Consider the following 21,537-nt stretch of genomic DNA (forward strand, 5'->3'; position numbering starts at 1 on the left):
AAGTACTTTGATTTTATCCCGAACATTAATAGCGACCGCTTAATGGGAAAAGAAAGCTAGGGGAAAGAGGGTTTCGCGGCGATTAAATCGAACGGCGTAGACGCGTATGAAATATAAATCGCGAACATTCGCTGAACTTAACGCGGACTTTTATTCGAGCTTAATTATAATCGGCTTTTTAGAGGGAAGACTCGAGCTACAGATTCAACGATGAATATTTAATTACGGAGTAGAATATTCCATTGGAGAGGCAAAGGGTGTCAAGGGAGATCCTATATTTTCTGTTAACCGAGGGAATCCTGTATTGCACCCGAGTGCGCGATAACAGTCTCGTGAAACAAGTTTTCTCGCAGCGTATATGCTGTCGTCGTTTCGATGCAGCTCGAACGCGTTAACTTACATCCCATCGGGTCGAATCGGTCATATTATCATCCAAAGAATCAACTTGTCAGCCACTCGGCGATAACATTTGTCGTGATCCGAATCCACGGTTGTCCGCGTTTCGAGGAAAAACGATACCGTAGGGTGCCATCGAGCTCCGTAGTTCGAGAAATTCGTGTCGCGGAGTTGGATTCGGGCGTTGCTCGGGGACGAAGGACGTTTAATGTCCGCCATCGATAAGGTCGTCTGAGCCCGGCCACCAGAGAGTACGCACTTAAAGAAGGAAGGAGGCGAGAATGGTCGAGTCGAAGTTCGGCAACTGAAAAGATTTGGTGGAAAAAAGGAGCGGAAGAGGAAGGAAAAAGCGACGGAGAAAGAGGCTCGAACTAATAGCAGTGAAACGATTAAAACTAACGACCCCGTTGCGCCAACGGGTTCATCCCTTGTTCACTCGTTGGCCAAGATTAACTACGGAATGACGAGTGATTCGAGCAAATGAAAACACACTGGGACTCGGGGACACCCCGCCTCTTAATCTTTCACCTCTTAATCGGTCTTTTCTATTAATCCGTTCTTCCTCGGTTAATTGTCTTCGTCTCGGTCACCCTCGTTCCCTACAAACCTCCAGGGAAGCGTTCATCGAATTAAGATAACCTCCCGCTATATTTAGGCTACGTGGAATCAAACGGGCCAATTAGAATCGCGAGACGTTGAAAGATCTCGTCTGACCTGCGGCGTACTCGTACTACTGAAGCCGTCGGATCCATGTTTTCGGAAGTGTTTTCAACGTTTATGTTCGTGTTTATCCATCGGTTTAAATTTCAAAAACGATAAACGCAATATTCCTCGCAGAACAAACAGCTACGATTCATCAAACAAAAGCACTCGCAACCCATGAAAAGCAATTAATTTCACCAGTGTTATTGGATATTTCGACTGAATGGGGATCTACTTTTTCGAATCACGAAACAGTTTGATAACAACGGCGTGAATAGTTAACTTGCATCCTGTAATTTCATCGAGCCAAAGTGATCGACCATTGTCCGCGCGGCTTGCACAATGGAACGATTTCAATGGAATATGCTGAAATAACGTTTAAACATCAAAGTGTGCCATCAGAACATGCAGTCATCGTCGAACGAATCATTTTTCTCTCCGTTGTAAATGCACAAACCAATTCGTCGCTGTTTATCGTATTAATAGCATGTTTTTAACGAATCCACCGTCCAGCGAACATCCGGCCGGCTCCACTTTTGATCGCATTAACGCCTCGTCGCGTTTCACTGCACGCTCATCGATCTTCGAATAACTGCTACAAAGTTGCTAGGTCATCCCGGTGTCCTGCTGGTTCGACGAAGAAGAACAAACTACGTTGGAAAGTTTGCGAGCTCGTTCGACGACAGAAAAGGGAATCTTCCCATAAATTATTCGTAAGCTCGGAATTTTTACTCGTTTCGTGATATTCCGTGACCACGGTTCGTCCTACGACCAAAACGAACAAGGAAATATTATTTCTCGCTCGTTTTCTCTCTCGCTCCACGATTCTCTCGGCTTCAAAAATTCCAAGAAAGAAGATATCGATTTCCCCGGTTACAGCACGAGTGAATTTCAAAGTTGTCGTCGTAAAGTTTAAATTAAAGAATCCACGATCATAAAATGGTCCGAGGTAAAATGTGCGACGTATGCACTCTACGAAAGTATTAACAGCGTTATTCACCGGCGGTACACCGAACCCGCTACACGAAATTCTCTTTGGTCATATTTTCTGAAACTAACCCGGTAACCTATGACACGTTAAATATCGATATACTCGTCTCGACGTGTATTACCACCTACACGCTTTCCGATTTCTTCGATATATCGTCGTTTCAGATTATCAACGTAGAAAGAACAAGTGACTCAGCAAATCGAACGGACTTAATAGAATTTATCGATCTGAATCGAGGAAAACTCGAGTTAAAGATCGAACGATCGAAGAAATTGAATAATTAACATATCTAATTAGCCGTCGTCAAGTTGGCTAGAATTCTCTTTCGAGGTACTCGTAACTGTCTTCGAATGTTTAACGCGTTAGCTGCACAGTACATCGTACCTCGGAGAAATTAAGCCCGCGTTAAGGTGAAAAGGAAAGAGTCGTTCGCTTGAAAATTTAATCATAGTCCCAAACTAAGAATATCGCCGGGCTAATAACCCGGGCAGACAGGTCGAAGTCGAGGAACCGGGGTCAAGAGGGTTAATGTAAGGTGAGGGAATCTTAATCTCGTCGGGGCAAGAAAGGGGAAGAAATCACTCTCCGGGGAATATAAGCAACGAAAGAAAGATCGAGGAGGGTGCAGTTCGTTTGACTTGTAGATTCCCCAGCTGGAATTGGCTGCCCCTGGGTGTAATTTTACTAATTTAATTCTTTCTCTTCATATTAGGTCGACGCGCAAACTGTGCCCGTTAAGTTCGCTTTTAAAGAGTCTACCGGTAATCACCTGGAATAACGAGAGTGCCAAATCTACGATATAACTCCAAGTTATGTTCTTATCTCCAAAGCGAAATCACTTATCACGGATCGAAACGTTCTCGATCCTTTCAGATACGAAGAGTTTGCAGCCCCGATTTTCAAAGTTGATTTTTCGGAACGTACTGCACGTCATCGATTTAAATTCGTTTAAGTACGCAGCAGTTCATTTCATTTGACCAATGGAAATGAAAGTTTAATCGAATGAAGAGAATAATAATAAACTCCATCACGATTGGTAGCTTTTCAGCGCAAAAATACGGCATAGCCGAATGCAGGTCGTTCGTAAACGAACCGCGAGATCATTGCGGCTAGTACGTGGTAAATCCGAGCCGCTTTTCGTTCCGACCATTTGCTTGCAACCGTTGTTGAATTCTGTTATAATTTTGAACCCCAGTGTCCCAGCGTATTTAACGAGACCCGGTACCGGTAATGAAAGAGAATTTCATTCATTATCTTCGTCGAGCGTACAGGCATCGTTGCGGCGACCCTAACGATTTTCAAAAAGAAAACGACGGTAAATTTCGTTAATGATTTCGAACCGTAACCGTGACTAACCACGGTCTTGTTCGTTAGCCTACCACTGTTCTATTCGGTTAATTTCATAACGTTATAGATAGGAAGGCAGTCGGTCAAAGCAATTTTGAAACTGACGGCAGAGAAGTGTTCCTTTATACGATGTTAGTTGCGGCGATAGTTTCGGGAGCGGTAAAGAGAGGAAACGGTGCGCGTGTTGGTTAATCCGGTTTTCTCCGATTTACTGCTCTCGCATGCGACACAGAGGAAACGGTATTGTTGGGGCAATACGTGCAGGGCTTACCGTCAAAGCACGGCCACCAAGGTTCGCCCCTCGGACGGGATTAGCCTACCAGCGACGAGCTCGCGCTAATTATCTCGTTCGGCGAGCCTTGTCATGAAATATTTTCGTTACTTTTGCCGCTCATGACTAACAACTTTGGCTAATTTGTTTGTCAATCGTGCTTCGTCCCGGGCGACAAATACGTACTTTCCGATCCAGGAAGCATAACCTGAACGGCGCAACCGTCTATCCGACATACTTTAAACAGTTTTGTTTTCGACAAGCCTCGATCGCTATCCAATTCGACTACGAATTTACACTCGTTGACGTATTTTGCATAGAATAACATAGCACATGCTCGGTATCGATACCGATTTCTTTCGGCAAACACGCCCAACCCTTCGCACATGATAGTCCACGTTCTGTATAACATTAACCAGACGACGATACAATCTCGTCGCTAAAATAATAACATCGAACGATACAATGCGAGCGGAAGTAGCGTACGTTGGCTGAATATTGCGCTATTATCGCGAGCTGCCATGGGGAATCGATCACGGATATCCACGACATTCGATGTGCAGCTGCATAAATCGCATTCCAGCCGCGTTCGCGGTGCAACGTGACCCGTTGATTTTGCGTTCTGCGGCCTAGTTGGACAACCCGTCGACCACACCGAGGCCCAACCATTGTTATTAAGCGACAGAAACAGCAACGAGCCTCGTGACTCGCCGCGACTGGACCAACCAGATTTCGAAACGCGCTGACGCGACCAGATCCCTCGAGCGTACGTTGTTTAGATCGCTGATGGGCAGATCAACTGCCCACCGAGGAGCTTATGGGCGCCGACGTGCACACCTACATTCGCTCGGAGAACAGCTTAGCGAATATCTAGCCGGAGTCTAACGAGAGTTTAGAAACACCTTCGCAACTCTGACGACGGTGTCAATTACAGGCACACGAGTTCGCGTTCACGAAAATCAGACGTATAATTAAAATAAATTCCAATTTCATTCGCTTCTCGTACCGTTCGTCCGTATATTAAAAATTATTCAAATTTTCATGTCGATATATCGGTACGATTTTCTTGTATCAGAAGTTTTCGACGCGGGACGCTGATGTGCAACATTTATTATAATTCGTTGGAACGCCGATGGCGCGGCTGGGCGCGCTATCTGTCTGCTTAATTATACCCGGCTTCCTGTTATTATTGACGAATAAATCGAATACCTAATTGAGTATTCGAAATAATACATTTCAACCGTAGAAACGCTCGATCCGGTATGAAATGCTCGTACGTACGAGAATCGTTCGTTAATTAATAATTCTGTTCAATTTCTGAATCGTAACGCTATCGCGGCTTATGGTATACCTTTGTCAGTCACGTCAAGCGAAACATAGCGATGGATCGTAATAAATCGCATTCTGGAGGACACTCGAACGTTGTAAAGCGTTCGATAGGCCGATGCGCCGATTTCGATGCTTTAACCGCTAATTTCGCCTCGTCGATACAAGATACACGATATACTCGAGCGCGTATGTAAAGCGGGTACGCAGGAGGCGGCTATCGGGCACGTCCTGACCGGAAGATCCTCGACGAACAGCACGTACCAGCCATTAGACGAGATCGGCAGGCACAGTGAATGCTCGACGATCGACCTGTAAACGTTTAGTAGAATGGTCAGCCGGCCAATATTATCTTGAATCATCCTTAACGAGCTGCGAGTCCTCGTGGCCGATAATGGTATCAGACCAGTTCCCTTTCGACGTGCCACCGCCATGCGCGATATTTCGAACCCGATCGAGCGTACGCCCGCACCTCGTGCACATACCTTTCAAGGTATTTGCTTGTTTCGAATCAACCTCGCTTCCAGCTTGCTTTCGATTATACCTCCAATTAGCCTCGGAATTTCGAGAACAAATTCTCTATATTCTGCTTTTGAAGCAACCTGTATAAACCCCAAAATGTTCACAGTCGCATACAATCGAAAAGTGGTTTCTTATGGCAGCAAAAGGTTCTATTTCCGAACACGTTCATGCGCGTGATTTGCTCATCAAACGTTCCGAGATGATTATCTCGACGGACAAGCACCATATTGCGATGTGTGCACGATGCTCACGTGCTGATCAAAATACGCGCGTGTTTCGGCCAGTACACCTCAGATCTGATTATGCGATTCCCAAATCGCGCGATTCAATCGTCGATGTCTCTATGCGATCTGAATATACCGACTGGCATGTTGGTTTTGCGCGTGTACGCGTGATACACGATGTACGAACGGTAAGTAGAGGGATTAAAAGCGAATGAAAACTTAGAATCTCGGTTTCTGGAGAATTTAAATGGTCGATTCTTTATTCGACGGTTTCGCAAGCGACGTTGTCGAGGGAGAAAAAACAAGAGGAAGACAGATAACACTAGACAGTGGACAATTTAGATGCTGGTGCGCCTGTACGTGAAAGACGTACGGCCGTGGTAGAAGGATGAAGGGATGGAGATAGGATACAGGAGGGTTAACAACGTGATCACGGTTCAAGTACTCCCACAGGATCACCGCATTGGCTAACCCACGCTTTCTCACCCCTTCCCGCTATTGCACACTGCCGTTCCCGAATGTATCTCGAAGATGGCGATCCTCTGATATTCGCAAACAAGCAAATACCAACAATCATGCGACACATGTTCGGTTCGAGTAAGGAGGCAATAATTCGAACGACGGAAATGCGGCTCTATCGAAACCGTGAATAATTCAAAAAAGTGTTGCTCGTACTACGCGTTGAAGTATAATATAAACCAGGGGTTTAATAAATCGTTAATTTCCATTACTCTCGTACAGTTGCCGATGCTTCTTTTAAGCCTACCTGTTGCGTCTACTATTCAAGCACGTTTCGCCGTGACGCGTTTCGACGATGTTAAACATATTCGATACCCGTTACCTTCTTGACAGCTGCCGCTTACTTAAAAGGCCATTTTCCTGGAATTTGTGAAAGCTACGATTCGAGGATGAAATCGACACGAACACGACGCGAGTAGAATTAACGGTTTATCGATATAGACTCGGGTAAACCAGGAAAACGTACCAGGAACAGGAAGAAACACGCGTAGATTATTCTATAAACTCTCCGTAAGCTTCCCTTAGACTCCCCCTAAACTATTCTTAAAAGTTTGGACCCGAATAGACGACGTAGGTCGTTTAAATCGACTATCCTTGCATGTAAAATAAAGACCGCCAGTTGGCTTTAGCAGATTCCGTACGAAACACGCTTTATCTCCCTTCTATTCGTTTCATGGATCTCTCCGTCTTACCATAAGACACGACCGCCATCATGTAATACAAATAACAAGCCGCAGCTCGAAGAACCCTTGTAACCGCATAAATCTCGCCCCACCCCTTATCCTTGGTTACATAACACCGGATTTAGTAGCCCGCAAAGTTTACGCAGTCAAGCAAGGGAGGGTTAAAGAATCGCCGTCGTACGAGCCACCCTAACTTCCTGCTCGTTTCCTTCTCCCGTAACACCTAGTTATCCTCCGGATTTACTCTAGCAGGAACGAGCGTACACACGAGCTACAAACACCAGGACGGATATAACGGAGGCTGCTGGCTTGATTCCGTAGCCAACGTCAGCCGTGTCGTCAATCACCGATCACCGATCCCTGGATAGCCGGTGCACACCGGCAGGAGGTACTTTGCTTCGCAGGATTTACACTGTTCTTGGCTTTTCGCCCTTTCCAATCGATGCAGCGTCTCTACGTGCTAGCTTCTCCTAATCTGACGCGTCTGCACGACTTTAGAATAAGTCTTCCAACACTCGTTAAAGTTAGAAGAGCCGTTAGAGCACTGCGTTAAAAAGTTCGAACAACGAGATCAGCATTTGTCGAGGAACGATAACAACGTTGTATTTGAAGCTCCGTTTCAAACGGACCGACACTTTTGATCGGCAGTGTATAATAAGAAAAGGACGCCGATGAAGCTGCATCGTGTTTCTCGTCGAAAGATGAAGCCCCCTGTCAAGTAAATACGGAGACACTTACCGTTTCAGCTCTTAGACGTCGTCGTTCTACAATACCTCCAAACGAGAGTAATTTCGTTGTCCTTTATTAGCGGCGAATCAAAATGTTTCCCCGCGAGCCGTCGAATAAATTGCTTCGTAACGAGGGACCTGAAATTTCATGGGAATAATAAGATCCAGACAAAGCGGCCTCTAGATTGCATTGTGAAACGTTGAAGCGAACGAAACGGCATAGCTTGCGAAAGTGGAGTGAACCATGTGGTACGTCGTCAAGGCGCAACTTTAACGTGCTAGAATAATCACGGACATTATGCTCGCACGTTGTATTATGCACGTAGCGAAACAATCTCGGTGAAATTCGCACCGAATGGACGAAACTAGTTGCCTGTCTAAACCGTATTATGCCGATTAAGCAATTTTAATATTTTCCCTACACAATCTGCAAGAAGTCACTCTCCAATTATATCGTAGTCTAATTAATCGTCATTAACTCTGATAATCCGTCGTCGCGTTATACCACGCTGCAGACGTATAATTATAATTAGTGTACAGAATGCTGGAAACAAAATTTGAAATGAAAACTGTATGACGGTTAGGTATGAACGCAATCACCGCGGACGAGTGTACCATTTTTGATTCCATTAACGCTGCTCGGAAGCATTGCGCCCCGGTTGGCCAGCCGTTACTGTCCCCGCGATTACGTTATTATCGGCACACAATTAATTCTCATTTCGCGGTGGAGTTCACGATGCGGCTATTTCGAATGCGGCCGATTGCGTTTCGATGGAACGACGCGTTGCCTCGAAGTGGCGCTCCCTCCACGTTGTTGCACCCGCATCCTAATCCCACGTAGAGGGTGTTCAGGATGTATACAGAGCATCTATTAAACGTCGACAATCGCCGCCGCGGCTACGAACAACGTTACAACTTCCCAGCCATGGAATTCATGGAGCTGAATGCAATACGCGATTGCTCCATAGTCTATCAGATCGATACAACGTGTTATTTATCGCGCCCGGGGATACCGGACATACCGAAGCTCACGATTTATCAGATTCTTTGCGATCTAGGTCGCCGTCGCTATAGATTACAATTCCCTTACTTAACAGATGTAGATCAACAATACGGTTTGTTCATATTCCTAGGGTTTCTTTAAGTTTTTGGGAAATCAATGAATTTTATATTATTGAGGCTTGCAATCAATACGCTCCGAAAGTCACGCATCAAATTCTCACGCGTCGAATTCTCGCAAATCGAATCACCACGTGTCGAATTTCATTTCGTCGAGTCATCATACACATCATGCACGCGTCAAACCCCCGCGTGTTGAATTCCCTCGAATCACTATTTGTACACGTATCGAATTTACACGCGTCGAGTCCTCATATACCGAAACACCATGTGTGGAATTACCACGGATCGAATTTTTACGCATCAATTCTCCGCGTATCGAAACTTCACGCGCCAAATCGCCACACCGAATGACCATGTGTGGAATTCTCACGCGTCGAATCCCTCTTGACTTACAAATTCTTCCTTTATTATAATTGACTTGGAACGTTATCGATACGTCTATACTACAAAGTTTCACCGTTCTTCATACAAACGACATATCTGTCGATAAAGACGAGACAACCTCGAGGGCTTTGGTGACATTCCCAAAACGACACATTTTCTGTCTAGAAGCGATTTCGTATTATGACACTTACTGCCACAGTGTTGGTATTAATCGTATTCGCGGATCGTCAAAGCAGACGCGCAGTCTGCGGTCAACGCGATTGGCAACCGATAATCAAAGCGCACAATCAATTACGGGACTCCGAACAGGGAGTTAATTAACTCACCGAGAACTCGCTGGCAGCCTGGATGCTAACTCATAAAGGTAACGAGCGGTGAAAGCGAGGACTCGGAGACGTTTGTCAGGGGATCGCAGCGAGCGAAATCGATGGATCAATGCACTTAATGCAGAATAACGTTAATTCGCCGTTTCTGCGCCTATCGTGTCACGGAGACGCGAAGGCTGTTTCGAGCTAACTTCTGACGTGACACATTTCGTGGTAATGGCCTGTGCTTTCAAACCGACAGAATCGCAATGTGGGCTAACAAGCCTGACTCGTCGCGCTAATAATGCAGGATACCAATTTCAAAATGAACCGATTGCACGATTAATAACTGTCGTCTGGTACATAGACATTTTCATAGCGAAACCGAAGAAATCCGAGCCTCTCGCGAAATCCGCGATATTGTTTCGACTGCGATGTCTCCACTTTAGACGTAGCCATATTTTATGTCGCGACTGTCGTGAACAAGTTTAATATTCGCATATGCGATCGCGCGGCATCCCAAGAGGAGGTTATCATCGAGCGAATACGACATTATCTCGCGTGTAATCTAGGCGTGCAGCTTCTTAGCCATTAGAAGCAGCGTCGGCTTACGGGTGTATCCGGTAGCTGATTATTATTAATGGACTGAACGTAAAGGCGACGGGGGAACCGGATGTTGACGTTTACGAGGCCTCCCACAAACGCCAAACCACGCATTCGCGGACGTTAATGTATGCCTCAAAGAACCTTAGAAAACTCCCTTGTAGAATACACGAAAAACACGATATCGATACGTCCAGATATTAGCAGACCGCCGAAGAACTAAAAAGATTAACAAAGTTAAATCCTGCTCGAAGCAAACCGGGTTTTAAAAAGCGAATGAAAAGACGAGATAGAGAAGCGTAATTTTCGACGAATTAGTAAAGTTGATGAGCTTTACCGAGTAATGCATGCGCATATTTCAATTTTCGGTGTTTTTAATTCGTCCATTGAAATCTACGGTGAGACGTGCAACGATGCGAATATATGATTACACTAATTAGTGTAACGATCCCGATACGCATGAATACGAACAAATTTGAACAGGATCGATTGGCAGGAATACCTATTTCGTATTGCCTGAAAGACTAAAGTACGCGCCGATCGATTCACTGGTTACTCTCTTTCGCGGAGGACAATATCGTTCCATCACGACTAACGAGTTTTTAATTTTCAGTTTTTAACTGAGAAAAAAAAGCTTCACCTGATGATTCTGTATCGTGTTATAAAAAAGTTATCGCTGAACCTGGGTAAAAATGCTTCGACAAATTTGAATAACGACGACCGAACTCCATAAATTACGCTTCGTGCAAGTAAAAAGAAAACGAAATTCTGATACAGTAGCCTCGCGTTATATCGTCGCTAAAGATAGAAATATCTTCCACCGATAATTATACTATTACTATAACGCAATTTGGTGAACATTACCGCTTTCAACGTTACAATTAACGCGTTAGCAGCCGTAGGAATGAATTGTTACGACCAGTCGAAATAACGCGAAATAATTGTACCATCGGCAATATTAATTGGCACGTATTCTTCTCGATCAAACGAATCGTTAATTTTATACGTTTTAACGCGAATTCCATGGAATTTCCGGACCAGATGAAGCGTCCACGTATCAAAGTGCCAATTATTTCGTTAAAATATCAGTAAGCGAGGCGATTGTACTAATTTGCATGCACCGACGAACTTTATTTCGAGCTATTTGCGAACGGTCGGCAAATTGCGATCCCGTGTACGCCGTCGTTAATGATAATTATGACAATGATGTCGCTGACGAGAGTACCGACGCCCGACATCGGGATCCTCGACCTACCGATAAATTACAGTTGATCGCCATTCACCGATCTCGTAATCGCACCGAAGAAATAAAAAATAGACGACGGCGTTCCGCTCGTTAAATCCCTCGATCGAGAATCTCGTCGAAAGTCGGACGCGTAAACAGCGCCGAAAGGGAAAAAAGAGAGGAGTCGGAGAAGAGAAGTCTGTTCGACGTTGCTCGCGAAACGGGGAACAAATTGTTTGTACGCGGCCGTGTTGTTAATAACACGGCTAGGCAGACCGCGGTATATAAAACCGGAACGTTCATAAACCAACGTCTCTAAGAATAACAATTAGGAGATGAGTCAGGCTGAATGGTTCTGCTGATGAAACGCATCTTGCATAACACGCGTGCTTACAGATTCTCCAGCGATCAAGAATTACGAGGCTATTAGCACGTTTCACAGGAACAACGGAAACAGTCGTATTCGGGACGACGCACGTTATCCTGAATTATTACGAGCGCTAAGGATTAGCATCATATTTTAACCCACGCCTTCTTGTCCTCTTCATCCTACATAAGCTCGAAATTTTGTAAATCTGAAAATTTATCAACTACGAACGAGCGGAGACAGTCATCCCTAGGGATCTACCCAGCCTACATAAAATCTTGTTCCGCATAGGCTCCCTCGGTCCGCAAATGGGATTCGTAAGTCCTTCCTAGACTTTAACTTCCTTCCATCCTGGTAACTCTTCGAGCTATCGCTAGCTCCTCCCAAGGTTCCTCCAAGTTCGAAAGCAAACAGCGACGGACGGTAAGAAGCGTGGATTTATCGCGCGAGGGCGACGGCCACGGAAGAATGCTGCTTTTCGTCGGACCGCATCGAGCAATTACTCATTATGTACATAAACAGCGAGCGTGTACGTATGCCCGACGACGGTTAATTTGGTAGAGGTTTGCGGTGGTGCGGTCGTGCGTGTGGTAACATCCAGCCAGCTGGCCGGACGCGTCTCTCGTCGTGGCTGGCTGTTCGCTCGCGATCGAGCCCTCGATCGAATCTTGCTTGCTATTATGGTAGGCGAATCGCGAGCTAGATTCACGCGGTTCCTTAGTAGCCCGATCGCCTCCACCGTGAACGGATTCTCGAGTTCCTTCGCCTCCGGGTTTCCTCCGACCTCCGATGGCTCCGCGAATTCTCGCCAATCGAACGCCACGGACTTTCGAACAATACTGACAACCTCGATCAGGCGGTTAGAACAATCGAATACATCGCAGAATAGATATAATAGTATTTCTTTCTTCTTTTTCTTCCGTCGTGCGTGGTAAAAAAACTCTCGATCAAAGCACCGGCCGAAGAGACGAAGAGGAGTAAAGGAATTTTTTGGTGGCTTGCGGTATGGTGCACTACGGATGCACGAAAACTGACAGTGGTGGAATCGAATGCTTCGTTGAGTTCAGTGAGACACCACGTTGCTCGATATCCTTCTCTCGTTGCTATTGTTAAGGCTTCTATAAAAGCTGGAACAACGGAAAAAATAGAACTCCTTTTTACCGATGTTCCGCACAGAAACCATTGAACACGGATCGTTCTCGGTAGCCGACCAACATCGATTGTTGTATTTCGGGACACAAACAATGTTAAATTGGTAATTTTCTATGCAGCCCGGTGTTCTATGTTTTGTTTATCCGCCACTAACTTCCTCGTTGAATTGTTTCCGCGGAAATTAAACGAACCAAATACAAAGCAATTAACGCGGTGGTCAATGCATTAAATTGCTGTTGAAAAATTGAAATTCGCATGCATTCTCGATTTACAATTTCTACGTCGATCTGTGACCGATATACGCCAAGCTGCAAAGGAAAAAACAGTTATGTATTGTTCCGTTTGATCCCAACGCGCGTCGTCTAAAAATGTAGTTCCGATACGAGATGGAGGAAAAACTTGAAAAGACACCGCGGAAAGCGTCGAAACACGGCGGGATGAAATTAACGAGAAAGCCTGTCCGCGAGAGAGACAGGATAGGCGAATTACTTTTCTGGCAGCCGTGTTCCATTTCACGCGCAATTTACCGAGGAGGATCCGAGCGAAAGGTCTTTGCATGATTGCTTTTGCAACGCGCCGCCCTCAAAAAGGGACCGAGGGCAAGAAATCGTTAAGCGTATAAACCAATGACAAATCACCCCGTATAGCGTCCATTAATTAGAACGTTTCGCGTAGAGTTCCACCCATCGAGGAAGCAAAGCAATCTCCAAACTCCATTTCGCGTTTTCATTTTCATTTTCTTTTCCTTGACACTGTTTGTTGGGATCTCGGAAGAATCTACGGTGACTGGGTCGCAAATGGCGGAAGAGAACAAAGTTGGCACTATGACGAGATTCGTCGAGATTCTTGCGACCATAGGATCCTTTCTGCTGGTGCTCGTTACCCTCCCGTTCTCGCTGTGCTTCACGTTCAAGGTTGTGCAGGAGTACGAAAGGGCTGTCGTGTTCAGAATGGGACGCTTGAAGGGCGCAGCTTGCGGACCAGGTAAAAACACGACCAGGCAATTTCGCGTTCATTTCCGAGATACGCTTCTTGGAACAATTCTTACGCCGCCGTCTTCGTTCTACGCTTTTAATGGAACTTTTATCGAATTTAATAAGTGGTAACGGTACTCCCCTTTGAATTATTCTATAATTTTTTATCGCCGCTCATTTTTTCTTTTGTCCTGCCAATTTCAAAAATTTTACGATTCTACATTCTGTTGACGACAGCGCGATTAAAATGTACGAACAATTGTAAAATCCAACTTATAATTAATTTTTTTTTTCGTAAATTGCTACACATGAAATAGAAATTACTCGACGCACACAGAAAAATATTCGGAACTTGAATGAAATTTTTTATGAAAACTGTTTGCTCAATAATGTTCAATCAACGAACACAGGCAAATTTAATAACCGCCTGAAACTTGTCGACAGAGCGAGCAACAAAGGAAATTTGTTTTTTATATTGAATCTATATAAATACCGCTAATAGAGGGTGTCCAGAATATTCCAACCGAATACTGTTATTTTTCAATCCCATAGTTTACTCGTTTTCGTTCATATTTGTTTTAGAACGTTCCTTCGTTTACCAAACTAATCGAATTTCACGATCTTCCAAATCGAGGCACAGTCCCTCAGGACCCGTTACAAAAAGCTTACATCAAATTCTCGTAAAAAATAAAATAGAAAAAATTTAAGCCTAAGAAAAATCATGGACTACATAGCAAAAATTTTGTACCAAATTATATTTCTGTGTTTCTAAATTTTGAGTTAACCTGTATATCACGAGCGTAACATATAAATTAATATAATGTTTGGACGCGTTCGAATGTAAACATGTTTAATAAAAGGAGATATTTAATTAAAACGAATATTTCATTAAAATGGATATTTTTTGCCTCGATCACCCAGTGACTAAAACGCGAAAATGTTGTATTTGCGAAGCGCGATGAAAATTTGAATTTATTGATCGGAACAGTATAGTTACGATGAAATCGATGCATGTTACAGGAACATTTTTCGTGATGCCATGCGTGGACAACTGTGTCCGAGTTGATCTGAGGACGGTGTCTTTCGACGTCCCGCCACAGGAAGTCCTCACCAAGGACTCCGTGACAGTGAGCGTCGACGCGGTCGTGTATTATCGCATAAAAGAACCACTCAATGCCGTAATTAAAATAGCTAATTACAGGTGAGCGACATATTTTGCATTCCGTGATACTGAAAATGTAGAACTTTTAATTAAACGAATATCCCTCGGCGTTGATATTTATTTTTGAATAAAAATATCAGTGGGATAGACAGAGGAAAAATGAATTTCCAATAATATTTTATGTACTTAGAAGACAAAGAACAGAACATTAACGAGGATTTATCGACGTTCTCCAAGATCGTGTCTCTCTCAACTCGTGTTTTAATATCTGCGACACTTGTAAGACTTACAAGAGTCAATTTTATAGAAGCAAAAGTCTTCGTTATATATAAAAAATGAGGAACAAAACTTGATGCAACGACCTAATATTTTATCCGTGTACGACCGTAGACCGTGCAGAATTTTTAATAACCGTAATACCGTAACCGTGTTTCCCTTTTAACCCGACGGAATGAATGCAAGCGTGCTAATGCGTCGCCTGGGAGACAGAGTAGAAAATGTCCGAGGGAATGCACACGCTATCGTAACAGAGATTTCGTTCGCGTAATGCAAATGGGTCGCGAACGTCCGGCTACCGCTCGTTGAAAAACTCCCTAACACTTATACCACTCGTTTCCGTTGCTTTTCACGCTTCGTTCGTGGCTAAAGGATTCAGAGAAAACGCGATCATCGCACGTTTAACCGTTTGAGCACCACCAATGTGTATATTTACGCCTGTCTTCGCTATGAAGCGTGCAACTTTTCGTTTTCAGTTTCGTGTCAAAGTAAACCACATCTTTAACAAATTAATGTTCACTCCGAACTTACGTTCATGTAATTCAGTTGCAGCACGTGGAATCTTGTAACGAGTGACTAAAGAGAGAGCCTATGAATAGTGCACCATTCGTGACAAAAAAAATAAAAAAAACAGACGGAATTATTGTTCACGATTTGCTCTCGATTCAGGGACGAAAGTAACGTGACTGCAGTATTGTCGATCATTTTTTTCGTAACGTAAAATTGAAAGTTTATTTGACAATCACGAGAGTGCAAAATTTACAAAACCTTCCTGGGAATTAACTGCCAGCCATTCCTCTATATTTTCGTGTTATCAACCAGCCGATTTTTTGAAAGCAGAAATAAATTTTACCAGGCAAATTTCCCTGGTTATACGAGTATAAAGTTAAAAGTTGAAGTACTTTAATCGTTCAATGACGAAAACAGCTTTATTGAAATGTTAACAAGCGATCGTTTCGAGAGTTCATCTCGTCGAGATAGCTTTCCCCGAGTTGCTTTGAAAAATCTGATTAAATGCGTATGGAAACCTTAATAACTCTGACCGTTCTATTTGTATATACCAATTAATTTTCCTATCTCTGGTTGTGTAACTTTTCAACCAAAAGCTTCTGTTATTTGAACAGCACAGCGTTCCTAGCCGATCGAGAAGCAAATAAAGCTTGCTGAAATCGTGAGAAGCGTAATCCGAAACATCGTTTGATTTCAAAAAATCCGACATTTAGAGGAGGCTTTCAAGTAATATTACGCTAAAAAATGAACGAATTCCGAGTAATTAGGATTATACCGTTACCTGAAAATTTCCCGGCGTACAACGAGAGTGGCCACGTTGACTCAACGTTCAATTGCGAAAAAGCCGAGGAAATAATTAAAGTTACACTCGTATTCATGCTTCGGTTGAATACGAAATGTCACGAGGGAAAATGATTTGTGACGTTCTTGTTTCCAGCCCTCCGTCCACGGTGGAAAAACTGTTCTCTCAAAACCACTTCACTGATATTCGCGAGATTCCGTGTAATTTAGCGCAAACAAACTCGTTGCTCGTTTCAGTCATTCCACTCGACTGTTGGCCGCCAGTACGCTGAGGACGGTCCTTGGAACGAGGAACTTGGCCGAGATCCTATCCGAACGCGAAACAATCTCGCACACTATGCAAACGTCTCTTGACGAAGCCACGGATCCTTGGGGTGTCAAGGTCGAACGCGTAGAAATGTAAGTATCGACCGCAGAAAAATTGCCAAAGTTGCCTTACGAGTTATAATATAGAGAGGTTCTCGCGATCAAGATCCAGTATATTACAGTCTTAGGGGCTTACATCTAGGTTGTACCGTTAAATTAGTAGGAAAAATCCACCCTCGCGTGAACCCTTGGGCTCTTGGTACATGGACTAGCAGAACATGACCCATCACTCCATTAGACTGATACTAACTAGTCTCCGAGATTAACTACCCTCCAGCAGAATCTGCCATGAAAGGAGCAGCGATTGTACATGTCGTGCTCTCAGTTTTTCTAGCGGTGTAAATTATTATGAGAAATACTCCACTTATAAATCCAGAGACTGTTCTTATATTTGATCGGTAGTACAGGATAGAAGAGGAGTATAATCGAGCATAAAATCCGACTTCTGAACACCGCAAACGAATTAATTCCGGTTCACAGGCATCGAACACGATCAAGTTCTCGGTTCCATGATACAGGATATAGTAGTCGACGTTGAATCGAACCTGAGCAAGGATGAAAGAGACAATTACTAGCGAAGCCGAGATAGATCGAGAAGCGACAGCGATCAGGAATTTTTGAAGTTGCCGCAATATCGTGTCTATTGTGAAGCTCGAACGATTTCATCGTGGCTGTCGATACCGTGTCTCGATCGCTGCTATATTTCACCGTCGATTCTTTCCAGTAAGTTCAATGGAGCACGATACGCTTTCCGTGCCGAGGATAAGCTCTTTCTCGCGCAGAATGATATTTATCGTGCTTTTATACATCAAGCATTCGTTGCGATGATCGATCGATTGGCTGTTCCTCGCGGCGAATGATTCTCTACATTGTATTTAACCACCCTCGCTTTTGAACTGAATTTTCCTATCCGACCGAGTAATTCAATGGCAAATTATTTTGTCTCGAGCAGTTTTCTCTTGCCAAATCTTTTGAATATTTATTGATCGCGAATCGTGCTTTCTTCGTGTCCAGAAAATTTAATGTACCAAGAAGTTCGAAAGAGTTGATTGCGAGCACTTTATAAAATTATGAACGAAAGAAAAGGTCGAAGTTTGAACGAAGTTACGATCGTAGAAATCGCGTATCATTTCCAATTGCGAATGGTCGCATTTGAAATTTAAAATACGAGTTCACCCTCGTAGCTTTCATAGCGTCCTAAATTTTTCCTCTAAACTTCCGTCGCTGCGTATCGCAATTAATATCGTGTTTTTACAGAGTTTATTTTCTGAAAAAAATACGAGTATTAAAGAGAATAAAGTTTTCACGCACGAGGTTATACGTGAGGGCGCATAAGCGCGCACACTAGAGAGCAGCCGCGAACTCTCGATGGCTCCCCAAAAAGGAAGAACCCTTTGGTCTCGATGTTCACGAGAACAGGCGTTGCACTAGCCAGACACTAGAGTCGCGGGCTGCTGAAGAAAGCTCGAGTACCTTTCAAAGAGGCTCTTTGCCGGTGTTCCAAAGGGCTATCGAAACCCGACACGACTTTACGCATAGTCGATCGAATTTAGTCAATTTTTTCCCCCGTTTTGATACATGCTCTGCAGGGAAACTTGCGCGATAAATCTCGTCGAAGTTTAGTTCTGTAGAAGTAAAAAACGATGCAAGAAACATTAGGCATCCCGAAATGATCGAGGAGTAGAAAGTAACGTTGGACGTCTATTTATGCCTCTGTCACCTCTACCGAAGAGTGGAGTGCATTTTGGCAACGTACGCGTCGCCGTAAAATATCGTCTCCCTCGTGCGTCTTGTTGTTTTAAAAATGACCAACGTCTAGCGAACGAGGAAACTTGAAAAGCACAGCGAGAACATTTTTATTTTACTCGAATATAACTGGTTCGGGGCTTAAGAGCTTACGCTACCTTTGAAGCTTAACATGCATGCGTAATCTTCGGAGCTCCTTTTCACGAAGCGATATAAATGAATAATAACTTTCAAGGGGTTTACTGTAAGTACTTCTAGGATCACGAGAAAAAATATTGTTCCAAGAAAAAAGAAAATTGTCCACATTTAAAATACTGATATAGCAGCGATCACGAAGTTGCCGAATTTTCTAAGGTCACGGTATAAGTCTCGAGTTAGGTAATTTCTAGTAAACTATAAGGTATATTCGATTCAGAAAGGACGTTCGCCTGCCAGTGCAGTTGCAACGAGCAATGGCGACGGAGGCAGAAGCCACAAGGGAGGCTCGGGCCAAAGTGATTGCGGCGGAGGGAGAGATGTTGGCTTCCCGAGCTCTGAAAGAGGCCAGCGACGTCATTTCCCTAAGTCCAGCTGCCCTTCAGGTACGTTCCAGTCTCGAACATCGACGATAGCTTCGTAATTTCTAACGAACATTTGCCTCGCCTGATTCGGAATCGATTAGTCTCTCAGCGATATCATTTTTTGTTAACCAGCTGCGGTATTTGCAAACGTTGAGCAACATTTCCGCGGAAAAGAATTCGACCATCATTTTTCCGCTGCCCGTCGAATTTCTGGCTTCGTTCTTCACGAGTAATTTCCATGCCAAGGAAATACAGGACACTCCTCAAACGTCACCGGAGCTGCTGCCTTCGAAGCAGTTGAAGGTTCATTCGGAAGCTGATAAGAACAAGTTTAAAGCAACGAAGTAGGAAGGTGAGGAATTACGTATGTAATTACGTATCGCCGCGCGTTAGCCACGAATCGGTACGGAGAGCGAAGAAAAGGAATTTCGTGATCTTCGGTCGGCACGTCGAGTTAATTACAGGCTCTTTGATTGATCGATTAGCAGATATACTTGATCGGAAACCGATATGTTGGTAAGCAGAACTCGACGAGCTTACTGGTCGTCAAAGCGTGCCTCCCTTTAAGTAAATTTCACGATCCCATCCCATCCACGTGTTTCATCCGTGCAAATCGCACGCTTGTCATATTTGTTCGGCTTGGTTTTCTACGTTTTATCTGACGTTCTCGCGCTGTACAAAGAAAATATACTAATTGAAATTACCGATCAAACGATAAGACGACTACTTTAATTACAGGTTATCGAACGAGTGTTGATCGGGAAGGAAATCGTTTAATTAAAAATAATCGAACTCGTTTTCTCCGGTAAAACGCCGAATGAACGAACAAGCAACGAACAGAGAGAATAAATTTCAATTTTTATTAAATTCGGCCGGAGCTGTACCGCTTTCCCTTCCGTTTTTAACAGAACGAAATATCCAGAGGGTAATGTATGTAGAATGTTTTATAAACAACGGAGGAGCTTTAACCCGGACTATTATTTACGCGGGAAATTCTTGTATGAGTTATGGCGCTTGTTAACCGTGCCACGACACATGGGCATAGCCAGGATTAAACAGCTTCCGCCGTTGCGTGAAAAAACTCCGAGGAAGTATCCTGTTAGAAATAAAAGGAAAAGGGGATAATTCATTGTGAACACGGAGATTACGGTGACGGGCTCGAAATCGAATAAATAAACGTCGTTGCCTTGGCACTCTTCTCGTTGCAGAGGATATCCGATGCAAATATCCGAGCAACTTTCGAAAGTTTTGACGACCAACGATAGACTCGATTAGAATTTTCTTTGCGATCAAAACTTTTAACAAATCGATGTCGTTCGACCGACTATAATACAGAAACGAGCGTTTCGTCGAAAAATGTTCGCGTTCGATGAAACGCGTGACTGTATACGACGATGCAATTGCCGGAAATTGAGTACTTCCGCGGTTTCCGTCAGCAGAAACTAATATTGAAGAGCGTAATTAATAAACACGGTAGCCCGCAGGATATTAATTCCTTTGGCTCAAATATTTGCCTGCGAAATTAATTCGTACTCACTACAGCGAAATGTCACACGGACACTCGTAATCCAGTCAAAGAGATAACCATCGAGATACACAGCAATTACGTTTATAACCGGGAGAGCGACGTTTCGTCGATCATTCGCGTTCAACTTGAACGGCAACTCATCCTTGTGCTCCGCTAACAAAACCGAGCACGAGGATAAATGTAACCGTGAAACACGATTTTCCGAATAAATTGTCTCGAAAGTAAAAGCATGTACGTTTGAAAATATATTCGATGATCGACGTACCTTCGAAGGATTTTCTATAATGTATCTTATGTATATTCCGAATGTTCGTCAAATAAAAACTCGTATAAAGTTACACGTTTCTTTTACGGCGTTTAACAAATAGTCGTTATAATGAGGTTGTGATTCACGATTAATTAGTGTCGACGGTATCATTCAGAAATGCTGGCTTTTAAAGCGAGCAAACTTTTGTATAACCATCCATCTAGACATCCCCTAGATTCTTTGATTTTGGAGGAATTAAAGGTACGCGGTGGCGTTTGAAATGCGTTCGTGTATTTTTGGCATCCGACGCGAGCTACGACACGAAACGACAAAATACGCGAAAGCTTACGTGCTCGTTAGCGCGAGGCGATGAATTGAAATTTGCGTAGAAACGGGAGATCGGTATTTTAGCGAGCATCGTTTCACCGCGATAACGCACGAACAAGATAGATGGAAAGGGATGTTCCCATTGAAAACGACAGAGGAAATTAACGAGGCAG

General features: G+C 43.8%; 1 protein-coding gene across 6 annotated transcripts in view; it reads left to right on the forward strand.

The window, feature by feature from the left end:
• LOC100876533 (band 7 protein AGAP004871) overlaps positions 1 to 21,128 on the forward strand; it is a 61,592-nt gene extending 40,464 nt beyond the window's left edge. The window contains exons 1-7 of one of the 6 annotated variants that reach the window (XR_013040142.1): positions 12,393 to 12,781; positions 13,543 to 13,851; positions 14,862 to 15,042; positions 16,828 to 16,989; positions 19,138 to 19,283; positions 19,395 to 19,614; positions 20,001 to 21,128. Coding sequence is in view for 5 of the 6 variants with exons in the window: in XM_076538205.1 (XP_076394320.1) it covers positions 12,721 to 12,781; positions 13,543 to 13,851; positions 14,862 to 15,042; positions 16,828 to 16,989; positions 19,118 to 19,283; positions 19,395 to 19,610 (1,095 nt within the window). In the remaining variant the exon portion in view is untranslated. Of the gene's footprint in view, positions 1 to 12,392; positions 12,782 to 13,542; positions 13,852 to 14,861; positions 15,043 to 16,827; positions 16,990 to 19,117; positions 19,284 to 19,394; positions 19,615 to 20,000 lie in introns of those variants that run through there. The other 5 variants (XM_076538205.1, XM_076538206.1, XM_076538208.1 and 2 more) reach the window with 5 other exon arrangements.
• Positions 21,129 to 21,537: the final 409 nt, after the last annotated feature.

The sequence above is a fragment of the Megachile rotundata genome, chromosome 12 (assembly GCF_050947335.1).
Source record: "Megachile rotundata isolate GNS110a chromosome 12, iyMegRotu1, whole genome shotgun sequence".
Classification (NCBI taxonomy): Eukaryota; Metazoa; Arthropoda; class Insecta; order Hymenoptera; family Megachilidae; genus Megachile; species Megachile rotundata.